The sequence below is a fragment of the Sinocyclocheilus anshuiensis genome, unplaced genomic scaffold, assembly GCF_001515605.1.
Source record: "Sinocyclocheilus anshuiensis isolate Anshui unplaced genomic scaffold, SAMN03320099.WGS_v1.1 scaffold1291, whole genome shotgun sequence".
NCBI classification, from domain to species: domain Eukaryota; kingdom Metazoa; phylum Chordata; class Actinopteri; order Cypriniformes; family Cyprinidae; genus Sinocyclocheilus; species Sinocyclocheilus anshuiensis.
Window position 1 is genome coordinate 211,042 of NW_015540928.1, and position 17,480 is coordinate 228,521.

At 36.2% G+C, this 17,480-nt stretch overlaps 1 protein-coding gene across 1 annotated transcript in view; it reads left to right on the forward strand.

Annotated features, from left to right (window-relative positions):
• LOC107689396 (1-phosphatidylinositol 4,5-bisphosphate phosphodiesterase delta-1-like) overlaps nucleotides 1-14,163 on the forward strand; it is a 17,862-nt gene extending 3,699 nt beyond the window's left edge. The window contains exons 2-15 of the mRNA XM_016487362.1: nucleotides 3,446-3,604; nucleotides 5,331-5,559; nucleotides 5,651-5,780; nucleotides 6,187-6,415; nucleotides 6,839-7,040; nucleotides 7,221-7,365; nucleotides 7,510-7,662; nucleotides 9,842-9,988; nucleotides 10,116-10,275; nucleotides 12,339-12,455; nucleotides 12,634-12,812; nucleotides 12,958-13,090; nucleotides 13,174-13,323; nucleotides 13,502-14,163. Of these exons, the coding sequence (XP_016342848.1) occupies nucleotides 3,446-3,604; nucleotides 5,331-5,559; nucleotides 5,651-5,780; nucleotides 6,187-6,415; nucleotides 6,839-7,040; nucleotides 7,221-7,365; nucleotides 7,510-7,662; nucleotides 9,842-9,988; nucleotides 10,116-10,275; nucleotides 12,339-12,455; nucleotides 12,634-12,812; nucleotides 12,958-13,090; nucleotides 13,174-13,323; nucleotides 13,502-13,593 (2,225 nt within the window). The 3' untranslated portion in view covers nucleotides 13,594-14,163. The remainder of the gene's footprint in view (nucleotides 1-3,445; nucleotides 3,605-5,330; nucleotides 5,560-5,650; nucleotides 5,781-6,186; nucleotides 6,416-6,838; nucleotides 7,041-7,220; nucleotides 7,366-7,509; nucleotides 7,663-9,841; nucleotides 9,989-10,115; nucleotides 10,276-12,338; nucleotides 12,456-12,633; nucleotides 12,813-12,957; nucleotides 13,091-13,173; nucleotides 13,324-13,501) is intronic.
• The last annotated feature ends 3,317 nt before the right edge of the window (nucleotides 14,164-17,480 follow it).

Here is a 17,480-nt window from a genome sequence, read left to right on the forward strand (position 1 = left end):
ATTTTGAAAAATTAATTTCCACACTTTTGAACAGAAATAAATGTATATAACAATTTCATTTAACTATGATGTACTGACAGTATAGTTTTATATAATCAGTGTACATTGCTTATCCCAAAGATTTTCCAATTGTTTAAATTTTCCTAAATGCTGTCTTAGTTTTTCTCGATTACTAACACACAATTCATGAAACAATTCACCACTTTGTCACAACTATAAACACATTCTCGTGACAAACAAACTTGTACAAACTTCCATGTCAAAATCAAATACTCCAGTCAAAAACCCTTACTTCTATCAATATCAAACTTTGGCCTCAGATGGCAAAACCTACAGTACAAATACACAGACAACTTCCCTGCCCAGTGAACACTAGTGAGATCAATTCAGAACACTGTAACAAAAACCTCTTATTGGGATTCAGGAATTATTTGGCAGCTCAATGTCTTAGTATACAACACAAATGAAAAAATGTAGAAAGAATAAAATACAACAATAAGCTTTATGGAAAATCTATTTTCATTACACTAAGTGATCTTACAGTAAATTAAGTAGATGATCTTACAAGAGAAGTAAAGTTCAAAAACAAAAGAACTAAATATCAAATAGGTATGTAACATAATGCAGTATAGTGTTGATTGCATACATAAATAAATTGGCCAAATGTAATTACAGTAGTATATAGTACAAAAAAAAATTTCTTGGTCTTCTGACAAAACACTTTCTCAACCTCCTTTAGGCAGTTGTCTTTCAGACTCAGTTCTGCAAAAACACGGGTAAACAAAAAAAACAGGCTAAATTTGACAGTCACAAGTTTGAGTGTGTACAACTCAACGTTGTACACCGAATAGTGTCCCTTATATAAAGTACTGTTACTATACTGTACTACACTGTGTAAGCAGTGTAAAACCCTGTCGGTGATTCTTTCAGCTCTCTCTCCAGTGCTAGGATGCATTTTTAAAGCAGTCACCTCTGCTCCCTTAGTTAGCAACTTAAGTGCTTAAATCACACCTCATAGTCGACTGTCTCGCATAACATCCCTTTCATTACTTTAGTTCCTCTGCCTGAAACGTCTGTCAAATTATGGGTTTACTCGCTTCTTTAAACCAAGGCTTAACTCATTTTACGGTGTTTTTCAACAGATCACAGTTTTAGAAAAGAAGTTACACAAATATTCTTAAAAAGAGAAACATTTTTACTTTTTTTAAATATTGAGTTTATGCAGGGGTTTTTTTCCAGAAGGTGATAAGATGCAACAGTAAATGTGACCTACGTTTGGGTTCTAAAAAGACATCTAAATGACTGCGTGCTTGTTGTGTACACACCTCCTGAATCTCCAGTATCTCTCTCATCCAGACGGATATGAATAGGATCTAACTGTCCTCCCTCTCACTGAAATGGCAGCAGGAAGCAGCCCAAGGGTTTGTAGGGGCAGACAGACCCACTACAAATTGTCTTAATATTAAAAATAACAATAATAATAATAATCATTTCATAGAACCCCACTGCAAGTGTTTGCTTTCTTTAACAGAAAGCTATCATTCTGTACATACATACTTTTATGAATCTGAAACAAACATAATGCAATGTCGACAAAAGACAGTTAGGCCAGAACTTTATATGCATAAAAGAGCTGTTGTGCAACTTCAAAAGTTTACAGTGAAAGTTAGGCACAGAAATGCAGAATGAAGTTAAACATTTTTATAAATTAAACATCAAAGCCACTTGAATTAACATGCCCTTTATCTGTTTTATTTTAGCATTATTTATATACTGTTGTAATATTTATTCATATTTTGAAACTGCTTTTATTTTTTATATTTTCAGTTTTCATGTGAATTTTAGTTTAGGTTTTATTTTAATTTAAACTTTAGATGCCAAGTTAGAAGCCAAGATTACACTTTAGATTACATTTAGATGCCAATGTTTCAAGTTATTCTCATCTAATATTTATATTTAATTTTATTTATTTGTTTATTTTCAATTGATAAACTGTTTAATGGTTTTAGTTTTAACAGTAATATCATTGGCCTGGCCCTATACATTTAAACAACACCTCAAAAAATATACATTTTTATATTGACATTGCAGTACAAAAACACCACTCTGAATAAAATGCTCTTCACAGAGTATGTCTACCTTTTATTAACACGTATGTAAAATAATATTTGAGTGGAATATTTGAGTTCTCACTTGGTTTAATAGGCTAAGCCAAATGCCACCAGTGAAGCATTAACCACTTTTCTGAAATTAAGAAGGCCCTGTATAATTCTGAAACGGTCATAGAACAGCATATCTAGGGTTAACATAAATCCACCGGAGATTATAGGATGAGGTCTGGAGTGTGGCTGCTGTGTTTTGGACTGGCAAATGCAGCCACTAGATGGCGCCATTGCCTCTGCACAGAAAGACACGCCAAAGCCCAACAGGTATTTCAGCAGCTGTCACGCGTGTAGTATTCGTTCTTGGCGCTTTTGACTGTCGTCTCAAGTATAATTTTAATAAGTATACTTATTAAATATTTATTTAAATCAACATTATTGACGTGTTGTTTGAATTCACTAACAAATATAGCCACTCGATGAGATCACGTATCACTAGTGTTTTCTTGGGATGAACTTTGAATTAGTACACGCCCCGAGTTCGCGGACAAGTGAGTAACGTTAAGACGCAGCAGGTCATTGGGATATGTTTGCGGCTCGCTTATTCAGAAGCAGTTTTGATTTCTATTGCGGAATATTCACAATATGCAGTGTGTACGAAGACAGCCAGTGCGGACCAAGTCTCAAGAGTCCTTATACCGCGCGCAGATCAAAACAACAGCGAGCAACAACTTGAAACGTCTAGGTAGGACAATAAATATAACAATAATCTTATGTGTAATCTGAGAACCTGAACTTTCATACCTGCCTTTACACTGGCATTCAGTTGGTCATATTATGTATGCAGTTCATTTACACACACCATCTCGAAGGATATCTAGCAACGAGGAAATTCTCTTTTTCCCTTTTGTAACTTGCCTATCTAGAATGCAGTGTAAGTAAGGAGCTATTATAGTAAATAGAGCAAGAACACATCACACCTATTGATTCATGGTTGTGTTTAAAGTACTCATAAATACACACCACGCCTTTGTAAATAATTCATTTGTGACCTAAAAGCTGGTCCTGGTTGGTGTCAGGTGTCTGCAGTATGTGTTCAAGTCTCTTAGGCAGAGTCTTTTGTGTTTTACATAAAAGTTCAAGCCGAGTTTTCTTCCTCAGCAGCTGGACTCATAAATGGTTCCTTCCTCAATTGGACCACAGAGGGACAATACAATCCTTTTGTTTGTTCTGCCTTCATAAAAAGGATGTTGTGATGTGGAAAAAACCCCACAAATCTGTCTTTTAGAATGAGCTTTGAAAGAATGGCTATGTGAGCGGTCTTGCTCTTGTCGTCCCCACAGGTTTGGAGGGTGACAAGGACCTGCAGTTCCTGATGAATGGTGGAGATCTTTTGAAAGTCCGCTCGGGGTCATGGAAAAAGACACGCTACTACAAACTCCAGGAGGACTGCAAGACATTGTGGCATGAATCTAAAAAGACCCTGAAGTCCAAACAGACATGTGAGTCCCAAAAAGGATGTGCACAGGGGTGTGTCGGAGTCAGCCCTTTCTTTGCATGTGTGCTTGTGTCCTGGACTGACCCACAATGTGTTTTGTTTGTTTGAATGAATGGTGATGAGTGTCTCTCAGAGAAGTTACTATAGCACTTCCTTCCTATATTGGATTAATAGCAAATCCACATTTTTAAGTATAAACAGGGTAAAATGAATGCATAAAGACTAATTTAAGTTGTCATATGTTATTACAGGCAGTATAGCATTAAAGTCTGTGACAGTAAAATTCTCTTGCTTGTTTTAATAGTAAAGTCATTTTAACCGTGTTGGATACTATTATCAGTTTTGCGCCAACAAAATCAATTGGACTGAAGCCGATGTTCACTGGGTGTGGTTAAAAAATCTTAATAGGCCTATATTTGCAGTACTTTAAAGACATTACTTGTGATTTATTGAACTATTGGCAAATCTTTCTGAGACAAGAATGGAATTAATACTTTTATTCGGCAAGGATGCATTAAAATTATCAAAAATGGTAGTAAAGATATTTATAATGTTGCGAAACATTTCTGTTTCAGATAAATGTTTTTCTTTTGGTCTTCTATTTATCAAAGAGTCCTAAAATGTATTACAGTATCCACAAAACATATTTGTGACCCTGGACCACAAAACCTATCCTAACAAACCATACATCAATGGAAAGCTTATTTATTCAGCTTTCAGTATGTATAATGTATGATGTATAAATTGACACATTTAGTAACACAGTTGTGTTCAGCATTGATTGTAATAATAATAAATGTTTTTAGAGCATCAAATCAGCATATTAAAATGATTTCTGAAGGATCATGTGACTCTGAAGACTGGAGTAATGACTGCTGACAGTTTGCAGGAATAAATTGCATTTTAAAATATATCAAAAATAGAAACGTTATTTGAAATGGTCATAAAATTTAATATTACTGTTCATATATCATATTTTTAATCAAATTATTGCAGCCTTGGTGAGCATAAGAGACTTTCAAAAACATAAAATATTGCTGATCCCAAATTTCTGAACAGTGCCTTTGTTAAATGCTTTAAAGCACTGCCAAAACGATTTGTATATCATTTATAAGTGTAACTAATTAAAAGGGCTATTGATGAAACAAATGTTTCACCAAATTATGTATTTGTGTACAAGTTGTGTGTTTTACTACAGCACATTAAAGTTATATTGTCATTTTGTGACTGGTGCTGTAAAACATAAGCCTGGGGCTATGTTTAAAATGTATGTATATTTTATGCAAATGTCTAAAATCAAGCTTACAGTGCTATTTTATTATGCATGACCTCTTCTACATAGAATTTCCATATGCATATTACTGTGATCCAGCGTTTTAACAGCAGGCCCTACTAGAAACTGGGGGGGAAAACTTGCTTTGAGGAAATGTCTTGTCTTGCAGTTTATTTTTACTCGTTTTAACCATAAATCACTTTAAACATACTTATTTTCTTTATCAGAAAATAAAGTTGAGATCCAGATTAACAACATTTTTGCAGTTTAAAAAATTGACATCAGTGAATCACAAAAAAAAAAAAAAAAATGTATTTAAAACATCCAAAATATATGATCAGGGTCCGGGATCAGTGGGACCCACATTGTTACACATTACTCCATTATATATTTTCTGTATTCATTTCATTTCATTTTATAAAGTACAGTTGTGATCATGTTTCTTTCTCTCACTCAGTCTCTGTTGAGGACATTGAGGAGGTACGAACAGGTCGGCAGACGGACGGTTTGAGGAAATACACAGAGGAGTCTGTGGAGGGTCGAGCGTTCTCCATCTTGTTTAAGAGCCAACAGAAGGGCCTGGACCTGATCGCCAGCTCTGAGGAAGAAGCCAAGAAGTGGGTTGGTGGTTTGGAGAAAGTCATCTCAAATATAAAGAACCTCACTCCGCAGAAGAAAACAGAGCAGTATCCTTTTCAAACGCCTGTGATTTTGAGGTGCATTTTGAGCATTATTCTTTCAAATCTCTTTCTAATTGTCCTTACATCAGAGTTCTAGCTGGATCTACAGCTGTATGCGCAAAGCAGATAAAAACTTTGATAATAAGATCAGTCAGAAAGAGCTGAAGAGCTTTCTACAAGACATCAACATTGAGGTGGATGAAGACTATGCTGAAATGCTCTTTCAGGTAATATTTCTGTGATTATGCAGGAATCTAACCTAGTTTACCCATCTGTAATGTTGTTCTCTCAGTGCTACAGGTACATCTCATGCATGCATTAACTAACAATGAGCAATACATTTTATACAGTATTTATTCAACTTTAAGGTAAGTTAATAAAAATACAAATCTTCATTGTTAGTTCATTTTAGCACAGATCCATTAAAGGGGTCATATGATGCGATTTCAAGTTTTCCTTCCTTATTAACAGATACAACTTTTGATTTTATTAATATGTTAGTAAATGTTGAAATCAACATTAACTAAGATTACTAAATTCATGTTAACTAATCCTAACAAATGGAACAGTATTATAAAGTGTTACCTACACAAGAAATAACTTGACTAGAAACACCAGTTTCGTCTCTTTCAGAAATGTGACAAGTCAAAGTGCGGATTCCTAGAGGGCAAGGAGATCGAGCATTTCTATGAAATCCTGACACAAAGAGAGGAGATTAAGGTCATCTATGGAGAGTATGCAAAGACAGACGGTCTTATGAGCGCCGCTGACCTGCTGAACTTCCTGTTGAACGAACAGAGAGAGGACGCGTCTCAGAATGATGCCCTTCAGCTTATTGAGAAATATGAGCTTGATGAAAATGGTAATGCCTCAGAATAGACAGTAAAGATGTTTTAAATGTTACAAAATATGCTCTTGTTCTTTTGAACTTTCTATTCATCAAAGAGTCTTGATAAGAGTATCTTGGTTTCCACGAAAATATTAAGCATTTACGTTTTTAACATTAATAATAAGAAGAAATGTTATCTTGAGCATCAAATCAGCATATTATGAATGATTTCTGAAGGATCATGTGACACTGGAGTAATCGCTGCTAATTGGAAATAAATTACATTTTAAAATACATTTAATTTAACATCAGAATGACATTTCACAATTTTGCTGTTTTTTTTATGTTTCTTTCAAAAACATTTAAAAAAGTAAGTAAATGTATTTATTTTCGTTATAACAAAAATGCAAGTATAGCTTCTTTGTAATCGCGTGTCTGTGTTTGCACTTCTTGTAGCCAAAGCCAAACAGCAAATGACAAAGGATGGCTTCCTAATGTACTTGCACCAGCCAGAGGGGCTGATCTTTAACCCGGCTCATAAAAGTGTTTACCAGGACATGAAGCAGCCTCTCAACCATTACTTCATCTCCTCTTCTCACAACACATACCTGCTGGAGGACCAGCTCAAAGGACCCAGCAGCACTGAGGCGTACATAAAGTAATGATGTCAATCATTCAACATTTGTTTGCATTTTAATGAAATAGTTTAAAGATGAAGCGCATAATTTAATTTGATAGTTACTAGTTTCATAATGAAAGCATCTGAATGAATGTACCTTTCTAAAAGCGTGTTGTTTTGGCTTATTTTGGAGTACCAAGTTGCATTATCCCTCCACAGAGCACTTCTTAAGGGCTGCCGCTGTGTGGAGTTGGACTGCTGGGATGGATCAGATGGAGAGCCGGTCATTTATCATGGATACACTCTCACCTCAAAGATCCTCTTCAAAGATGTGATCAAAGCCATTAAAGAATATGCCTTTAAGGTAAAAATATTAGTTACATAATGAATGCAAACAGCTGTAATTTCGCCAAGATAATCTAGTGATAGATTTTGTTTGTTTTGGGACTTGTAGAGCTTGTCCTGCTGGTGTACTTTCTGTCAACAATGTGTTTTTGACTTTTACCAGATGACCGAGTATCCTGTGATCCTGTCTTTGGAGAACCACTGCAGTGTGGCGCAGCAGAAGATCATGGCTCAGCACTTGATCTCCATCCTGGGTAGCACTCTAGTCACCAAACCCCTCGGAGATCAGATGCCCACATGCCTCCCTTCCCCAGAGGTTAGTGATTGCTAGATGTTAAGGCGCAGTAACCCGCTTGGCCATGTTATACAGGCATATTCAGATGCAAGATTATGTAAGGGATACTGTACATTAATCTGGTTATTATAAAATAGAAAATAAACCTGACAGGGCGCTCAGGAAACCGAGTCTAAGAGGGTTTGTTTTGTAATAATGACTGACTGATTGTATGCTATCCTGCTTATTACACACCCAATTGCAAATAAGAAATTCAGTGGACATGAATTATCAAGTTGAAATTATTTTTATCATGTAAGAAGAAGAGACAATGGAGTAATATGAGAGACATGAAACTAGCACAGTGTTGGAGATTGGTTGCTAGGAACGGTGATCAAAATATATAGTAGGGATGCAATTATATTAGCATTCTGGCTGATGCAATTAGCCAAAATTAGAATTTTGTTGCTGATAACAATACCTGGAAAACTTTCAAGGACTTATTCATGGACCCAGAAAAAGTATCTTAATCTTGTCTTTTGTCTGAGCAGAGTTTTTTTAAATATTGTATTTATGATATTATGTTGTTGAATGTTTAATTTGTATCTGCCATGTAATAGCCAATGAAGCTGATTTGGCAATAAATTTAAATACAACCAACTAACCAACCAACAATACCTGGAACTGAAGATTCAATATCTCTTCATAGAGATAAAAAAAAAAAAAAAACGCACACACTAATATCGGCAGATATTAGTGTTGGCAGATATTAAATTGGCAGGTATTAAAATTATATACTATTGCCTAAAGTAAAATTTAAACTAAACTCAATCATTGTAATGCTAGTGAATGATTGCATTTAACATTAAATGATTAAATTACCTATTTGAAAAGTTATTCTTTAAAAACACAAAATTCAAAATCTGTATATACTGATAATGATAACAAAAAAAAAACTCAATATATTGGAAGATAACTGATATGGTACCAATGTTCAGTGGTTGTAATTCAGAAATATTTGACTGCAAAATGCCTTGATTGACCAATTAGAAGGGTTCTAGCCAGTGTTCGAACTATACCATGGACTTTGGGGGAGCCCACTTGTTATTTTTTTTATAACGGGGGGGGTGTTTGTGCACTTGCGCGTGCCTCAAAAAAGGGCTTACAATGACTTACAAAGATACATAACAGCTACAAGTGTATGCACTACTTGCTTTATGCGGTGTCTGTTTGGAGTAAATGCACACCGGAGTATGTGCCATTTATTTGTGTAATCTAAATTACAAATTGAATATTTACTTAAAATGTTTAAAGATAGAGATTGATTTAATCCAGTAGCTGTGGCTTCAGACGTGAGACCCAAGAAAATTTTTCAGCCTGTCTGAACTGGAGATGCTTTCAGGATTCTGTATGGAATGTCTGGAATTTATACAGCTGCTCTCTATTTAAAATCATCGCTGCATCTCAAACTCTCTTTGTTTCAACCAATCCCAATAATTAAAATGCCAGCTCTTCAAAAACACAAGACTGATACCGTCAGCACATCAATTATGTTCACATACAGCACAGATATGAAATGAGGAAATAGCAAATACATAGTTCTGTGATAATGTTGGTTCATCATGGTTTTGTGGTGAGCTGCTTTTATTAAAGACCATGCATTGGATTACTATGGTGACTGGTGCTTTGTCTGCTGGGGAGCGGGTGATTATCATAGCTTACATAACCGTGTTTTCCATTCCCCTCAGTCAAGGTGTGGCCTGTCCTGGTCACTGTCACAGTCAACAATAGAAACACTGCTGCTCTCCAGTTACAGCAAAAGCTTCTTAAAACTGCTGTTAGAAACACAGAACGAAATGTCAAAATCAATATGCAGTAAATACGCTCTTCAGATTTTGTGCATTTTCTCTATGTAGAAATATAAAAATTTGATAGTATTCTGCACCATTAAGCTGAGATATGAGAAATTGTTTTGATTTTTTCATAGACAACTGCAAGTTCCTTTTGGTGACACTATTTGTTAAATGCACATTTAACTGCTACCTGTGTAAAAGAATTACATAAAAAAAAAAATGAAAACGGAATCAGCAAAAAGAGGCAAAACACAAAAATAACATGCATGACTTTCATTGGATAGAGTAATTTGGGTAAAAGCATCTGTTAAATGTAAATAGGAGCTGATGGCAAATCAGATTTAATGGCTGTGTTGTGTATTATTTAGGAACTCAAAGGCCGGTTCATAGTCAAAGGGAAAAGACTAGACAAACTTGACATGTTTTCAGAGGAGTCCAAAACAGCAGAGGAAGACAGTGTAACAGAGGAAGAAGATGATGAAGGTGACGAAGAAGACCAGGAAAAGAAGTCTAGTGTAAGCTGATTTCTGTGCTCTCTTTTTTGCGTACGTATGTGACCATGGAAAGAAAAAAAAGTCTTTATTTCTTTTTAATCAAATTATTTATATTTATTTATTTCATAATTACACATACCCAAAACAGAAAACAAAGTTGCTGACATTGGCGAAGGAGCTGTCTGATATCGTGATCTACTGCAAAAGTGTCCACTTCCGTGGCTTTGAGGATTCCCGGGACAAGCAGTCCTTTTATGAGATGGCCTCCTTCAAAGAGGGAAAAGCTGTGAAACTGGCAGAGGAAGCAGGTGTGATGTCATGCTCCGACACAACACAGGCTATGAAACACACAAATACATTTCATGAGATGCAGACTTGGGGCCCGTTCTTCGTACGTCACTAACTCAGTTAGCTGGATTTGATTGTTGATGATTTGGCATGATCTTGGATTGTTTGGTTCTTCGAAGCTCATCCCGGAGTTGCTGTCATAGCAACAGGTCCATGAGCTTAAACCTGCTCGGCAGCAGACTTATTTCATGTAAACAGGATTAGATCACATCTTTTTAAGCAGAATTGATACTTAAACATTTCATAATTATACACACATGCTATACAGATAATGTAGAGTCGTGCATTAATTTGAGTGATGACAGCTGAGTGGCTTGATGGAGTGCAGGAGATGCAGATAACATGATCTTGACCCTTAAGAAACTTTAAATAATGCTGTCACGTAACAAATCTGTTCAAATATAAAATTAAATTAATTGCTAATTACTACATTGAAATAAAAATGTAAAGCCTGTAAAAATATTAGAAATCGTGAATATAAATAATTGGGAATCATGTAAAAAATTTAAATAAAAAAAAAACAATGCACATTTCATTTATCTATTACAACATTTATTTAGTTTTGTTTACTTGGCTGTTTCCTTATAAAAGTCCAAAAATTGGTCAAGTTTTTCGTCAGGTGTCTTTTTTTAATTATATAATTGTCTTGCCGCCAGCCAATTGCTGCATTGCTTTTAAACCAACACATGAATGCGCAATTATCTCAGATAACTCAATCCAGCCATACTAATCATCAACAACAGGTGCATTTGAAGAACCCAATTAGCCAGATCCTGATTAGCGCGATGATATCATCTTGGATGTGACATTTAATCTCGGATGTAATAAGCGACGTACGAAGAATGGGCCCCTGGACTCTGTTCAGCTGCACAGATTCATTACTCTGCGAAATAGTCAGAAATGTGCATAACCTCACAGATGATGGTTGTGCTTGAGGGAGACCTTTGACACACAACTTTGAATATGGAAACGAGCAGGTGACTAAGGAAAAGAGCCATTCAGATTTTTCTCTCGTATATTCATCACTTTACTAGGCCGCAAAAAGAGAGACATTTTATTCATAAACAAAATTATCTATTAAAATATAAAAAATGATCTCCTCAAATCTATACAAATTTAATCGTTTAGTAAAATAAGTAAAATATGGTAATTTAAACCGAAGGCAAAATGTTGAATAAAAGTGGTGAAAGACTTGGGAAACTTGAAAGGTGGTTGCCAGTTACAACATCTAAAACAATATACACTCCTGTTCAAATGTTTTGAAGTCTCTAAGATTATTAAAAAATAATAATAATAGTTTTATTCAGCACAGATGCATTAAATTGATCAAAACTGACAGGAAAGACCTTAATAATTTCTATTTCAAATAAAAGCTGTTCTTTTTAACTTTCTATTTATCAAATGTTTCCATAAAAATATTAAGCTGCACTTTTTAAAGCATTTTTAACACTGTTGATGATAAGAAATGTTTCTTAAGCACCAAATTAGCATATTCACATTTTGGAAGGATCCTGTGACACTGAAGACTGGAGTAATGATGCTTTAAAATGTATAAAAATAGAAAACTGATATTTAAGATTGAAATAATATTTCACATTACTTTTTTTATGTATTTTGCAGTAAATGCAGAAAATGCAGCCTTGGTGTATATACAGGTGCATCTCAATAAATTAGAATGTCATGGAAAAGTTCATTTATTTCAGTAATTCAACTCAAATTGTGAAACTCGTGTATTAAATAAATTCAATGCACACAGACTGAAGTAGTTTAAGTCTTTGGTTCTTTTAATTGTGATGATTTTGGCTCACGTTTAACAAAAACCCACCAATTCACTATCTCAACAAATTAGAATACTTCATAAACTTTTCCACGACATTCTAATTTATTGAGATGCACCTGTACACCAAGTATATATATGGTATACGGTTGTGCACATTTTGACCTTTCAGAAACCTGCCTATATGTCTATTTGTCAACTACCCAGACACATTCCTCAGCTAATAATTGTATTTTTCTGTCACAGCAAACAATTATATCCATCACAATACAGACAAACTCAGCCGGATTTATCCAGCAGGACTGAGGACGGACTCTTCAAACTATAACCCTGTGCCTCTGTGGAACGCAGGCTGTCAGATAGGTAACGAAGATGTGAATTTTTATACCCACCATACAACTGACACTAATGAGGCATGTGTATATTCAAATCTAGTCCTAGTGAAAGTTGATGTTAATGTCTCGCTGCTAAACTCATTTTAAAGCTTTACGATTTCTCCGATCCTGATTGGAATGATCCGATTTATCTCCCTTTTCTCCAGTGGCCCTCAACTTCCAGACACCCTGCGCAGAGATGGATATGAATCAGGGGCTCTTTCTCCAAAATGGACAGAGTGGTTACAACCTCAAGCCTTCTTTCCTACGAGACCAAGACACTAAATTTGACCCCATCACTCTCCCCGAGGGACCGTGGTTAAAGAATAAGAGTCTTCATCTGATGGTAATGGATCTGCACCTTTATTTTAGCACATGGACTGTATCTTTGTGTTATGTCAGTTGCATGTATTTATTTTTTTAAATTAGACTTTTCCAGTTACAATGCTACATGTGTTAAATGTGCACTGCTGTTTCTGTTTGTCTAATAGGTAATCTCAGCCCAGCAGTTACCCAAAGTGAGCAAAAGGGAGTCCTCTATTGTTGATCCCATTGTGAAAGTGCAGATCTACGGTGTGCCAGCTGATACGACTGTGGCGGAAACGCAGTACATTGAGAATAACGGTACAATAACTCTCTAAATGTGCTCAGTCAGGACTCTCCTCAGGATCAAGATGTTGCCTAATTGCTCTCTGTTGTCTCTCAAGGCTTCAACCCCATGTGGAATGAGAACTTCCAGTTTGATGTGCGTGTGCCAGATCTAGCCCTTGTGCGCTTTTTGATTGAGGACTACGACTCCAGTTCAAACAACGAATTCATTGGCCAGTACACGCTTCCCTTCAACTGCCTAAAGAACGGTTAGTGTGTTGTAATACATGCTCATCTCTTTGTTTGGGACTTTTTTTTTTTTTTTATTAAACTTAAATTGCTGTTGCTGTCTCAAGTATGCATGATAAATATTACTATAGCCACATAAGCAAACAATCCATAGTATTGTGTTCATATTGTAAGTGGTGTATTTGTGTTATACCACAGGATATCACCATGTGCCACTGCTCACTAAGAAAGGAGACCACCTTTCCTCCGCTGGGCTTTTTGTTCACATCATGGTTGTGGATGCTGAATAACACATGATGGTGCAGGTTTTATACTGTATCGGAGATGATCTTATGTGGCTATATTCAACAGCGCAGACGTCTCAAAGGGTCGGAAAAAATGAGGCAGCTTGAGTGATTCTTATGGGTAAATGAGAAATGGTGGGAATAGAGCAACTTTTCTGAAGGTGCGATATGGTCTCACATAACTTTTTTTTGTACTTTTTCCAATTTGTAAAATACATTTATACATTTTAGTATGCCAAATAGATGACTTAATATTGAGTGTCAACCTTAGTCTTAGTTAAACTGAGCACTGTTTTTAGTTATTCAGAATTTAGCGAGGAATAATTTGGTGGAATTACAAATAAACACAACCACTCCATCCTCTGGGTAGTTTCTCTAGATACATGTTTTAAAGCCTGCATTAGAGTTTGTATCTTTGTCTTTTATGTAGTTACATACAACATCTGATTTATGTCGTCATTAAATGAGGTACTTTGTCATATTTTTGGCTGATACTCATTAAATCAGCGATTCTGATGCAACATTACCAACTGTATACATCTGTGTAAAGACGAAATAAATGTAAGTTATTCAAAACTGTAGTGTTTAAGTTCTTTTTCTTCTGTAATTGCTTCGACCAGATTAAAGTGGCATAAAGAAATTGTAATACGACATATTAAAATTGTAATAAACATCAGGATCAGTCCTGCCATATTTGGCAGTTTAGACACTTCTTGGTTTCACATCTACAAAGCCGTAAGAGTGAGCTCTATTAGTGTGGGCATCCAGTCCACATGAAAGCAGAAGAACCACATTACTTTGGTAATATCACAAAACGTCCTATTTAACAGCAGCGGAGTTGAGAATTTGATGCATATTTGAAAGAGCATCACTTCATATTATGTCCAACTTTTAAAAACATGCTATGATAAAGTACATATTAAATATTTAAGATTCTGCACTATTTGTAGGTGACCAATTAGCGAATTGATCATGTGATTCCTTTGTATGGGTGGTCTGTTGTTCTTTGAATCATCCCAAGTCACGTTGAAGAACATGATCAGGATTTACACAAACTTGTGGAGTTCATGCAGTTCTTGAGCTGCTGCCATTAAATCAAAGGAAAACACCACATTCGAAGACATTCAAAATTCATGTTTTAAATTCAACTCAAATCGCTATACTGATCATTTGTAAATTAATTTTAAATGTAATTAAATATTAAAATCAAATGCGAAATTAAAGCATTTCTATTAAATCTCAGACTTTGACTCCACTGTACTGCAATTGTAAAGCTTTTTTGTTCCCAGCATTTACACTCTTAACATTTTCTAATGAAGAAATTACATTAGAAAGTTTTAACATGACAAACTTTATAACCATAAAACCCAATTACTTGCCTGCTGATTCTGTAAACGAACTAAAACTAAAATCTCTCAACCACTTAGATAAGCTAAAACACCTTGCAAGAGCTGACATTTGCTTAGGAGAAATGGTAAAACCTGAGGATACTTAAGCACACTGCAATATAAAAGAAATAAAATAGAAGTCATCGTGTTGTTTTTTTAAAAAGGTGCTTTAATATAACACGTCAGAGTCTGGAAGAAAACTTACGACAACCATGAATCAATTCAGCTTGAAATATACTCCAAACATCAGCACTGTACTGAACTGATTTCAAACCCCCGAGTCAATCTGTGGACCATTTAAACCAGGGCTGTACAAACTCGGTCCTGGAGGGCTGATGTCCTGCAGAGTTTAGCTCCAACCCTAATTAAACACACCTGAACCAGCTAATCAAGCTCTTACTAGACATTGAAACTTCCAGTCAGGCGTGTTGAGGCAAGTTGGAGCTAAACTCTGCAGGACACCGGCCCACCAGGACTGAGTTTGGACAGCCCTGATTTAAAGTGTCTTGTATGGCTTACTGAAAAAAATATCAAAGAAAAGAAGACTTGAGATATTTAAGCGACATCACAAAAACATTGTGTATTAAAAACAGCACCTGCCAGTTTAGACGTGAAAAACACATGGAGAACAGAAGCAAACAACATCAACTGTGAGCAAAACCAATAGTGTTTCAATGCTGTCAGATCACTCGGAGTCTACCGTGTTCAGAGAAAAAAGGTGAAATTTGCAAATGTGAAAAGTATCGTGTTTCACAATTAGAAAGAAAAGCTAGGAATCAAAAATATTAGCAAGACAAATATCCAGGCAGTCTGAAAGATCCAGCAGATTTGAAAGCGCCGACGATTGAAGAGGCTGTACAGCACTTCAACAAGCAGAACACAGCAGGTGTGGGCTAACATAAGCATACATCTCAAATACTGACAGAAGACCATAAACATGAGAATGAATCGCTCTCCGTCGCGGAACAGGATGAAGAGAGAGAGAGAGGTAGACGATGAAAGACTGAGGGGAAAAACAAAAAAAGGACAACGTGTAGTGACCAAACTGTGACGTGGTGGACTCTGGGCAGAGAGAGAAAGAGAGAGAGGTTATTGCCTGTTCAGCAGCGGATCGGGACATCCCACCACTGCTCCTCTCATCTTAGGCACTGTGGTGATGGAGATTCTGCACAGCTTGCGCCAAACACTTTCAAACCCCCTCAGAATCTCACAGGGAGAAAAAGGCTCCGCTTAGCTCTTCAGGAGAGCAAGAGGACAAGAGCAAAGCCTTTAAGGGCCTACTGCGTCCGTTCTGCCCTTGGACGATGCTCTGGCACAAGCTGCACAGTGCTCTAGTCCCTGGGCTGGTACCCTACTACAGGGAGGTCTTTTGTAGTGTAGTATACAATGGTAGCAGCAGCAGGGTATGGTGTAAAACAAGTTGAAACTAGTTAAAAATATAAAGATGGACCTGTATCAATTCTCAACAACTCACGACTCAAACAGAAAAGAATTAAAAACGATAAAAGGGATACATTTGCAATTGTGCATCCTGGTTTCCATAAAGGACACTTCCCCTTAAAAATACTACCTGGAGGGAACAACTGCAGTGTCTACGCTACTTCACCAAAGGCATTCAGATCAACATAAAGTTTCAAAAAAGACTAGCGGCTAAAATTCTGTTTTTGAAATGTCCAAACACCAATTTTGTCTCCAGCACCAATATTAGCATCAGGCCTGTTTGCTGAAAACAAAACGTACTTCAGCATCAGATTGCGAGACAAATATTAGCGATTGGCACGATACAATCTTCGGTTTAAGACTGTTTCTTCTTGGTTAGTTGGCAAAAGAGGCTGTGGTATAGGAGACGAGTAACCTAACAAGTGCAAATGCATTCCTTTCCTCTTAGAAAACAAACTAAACATATACAAGTCTAGATAATAGTCTCAGTCTATATAATGGCACAAGCTAAAGCAAAATCGAAAATAAAAGGAGCACAAGAAGAACAAAGATGGAGATGTGTACCCAGCTTTACATAATTAAAAATCTCTGGCCTCTTTAACAGTGCTTTTATAAAAAGAGTCTGACCTGCCTCCGTTTTAAAGCATATATTCTTGTTAAGATTAGGTTCTCTGGAAATATGTTGTGTACAAAATGTTAATTTTCCTAGTAAAAATGACATTCAAAAAAGGCACTTTGTTGGGTCGGAGAGGAAACCCCACAGTCCTTTAACCATATGGATTTCTACCTGCATAGCAACACCTCAGAGAATGGTTATGACTTGGATATTTCATTTAAAAAAAGGGAAAGAAAAAGTTGTAATTGATTTTTTTTTTGGTTTATCATAAGCACTTTTCGAAAGAGAAATATTTGAGTGTCCATTAAATGTTCAAAGTCTGTTTATGTCACTGTGCATGTCCTGGTTGGGAGCATCGGTGGTATGGGTGAGGTGAGGACTGCAGGCTGGAGGAGGGAGGAGCTGGGAGCGGAGCGGCTCCTCCGGGGGACTCACACTGGCCCCTCGCC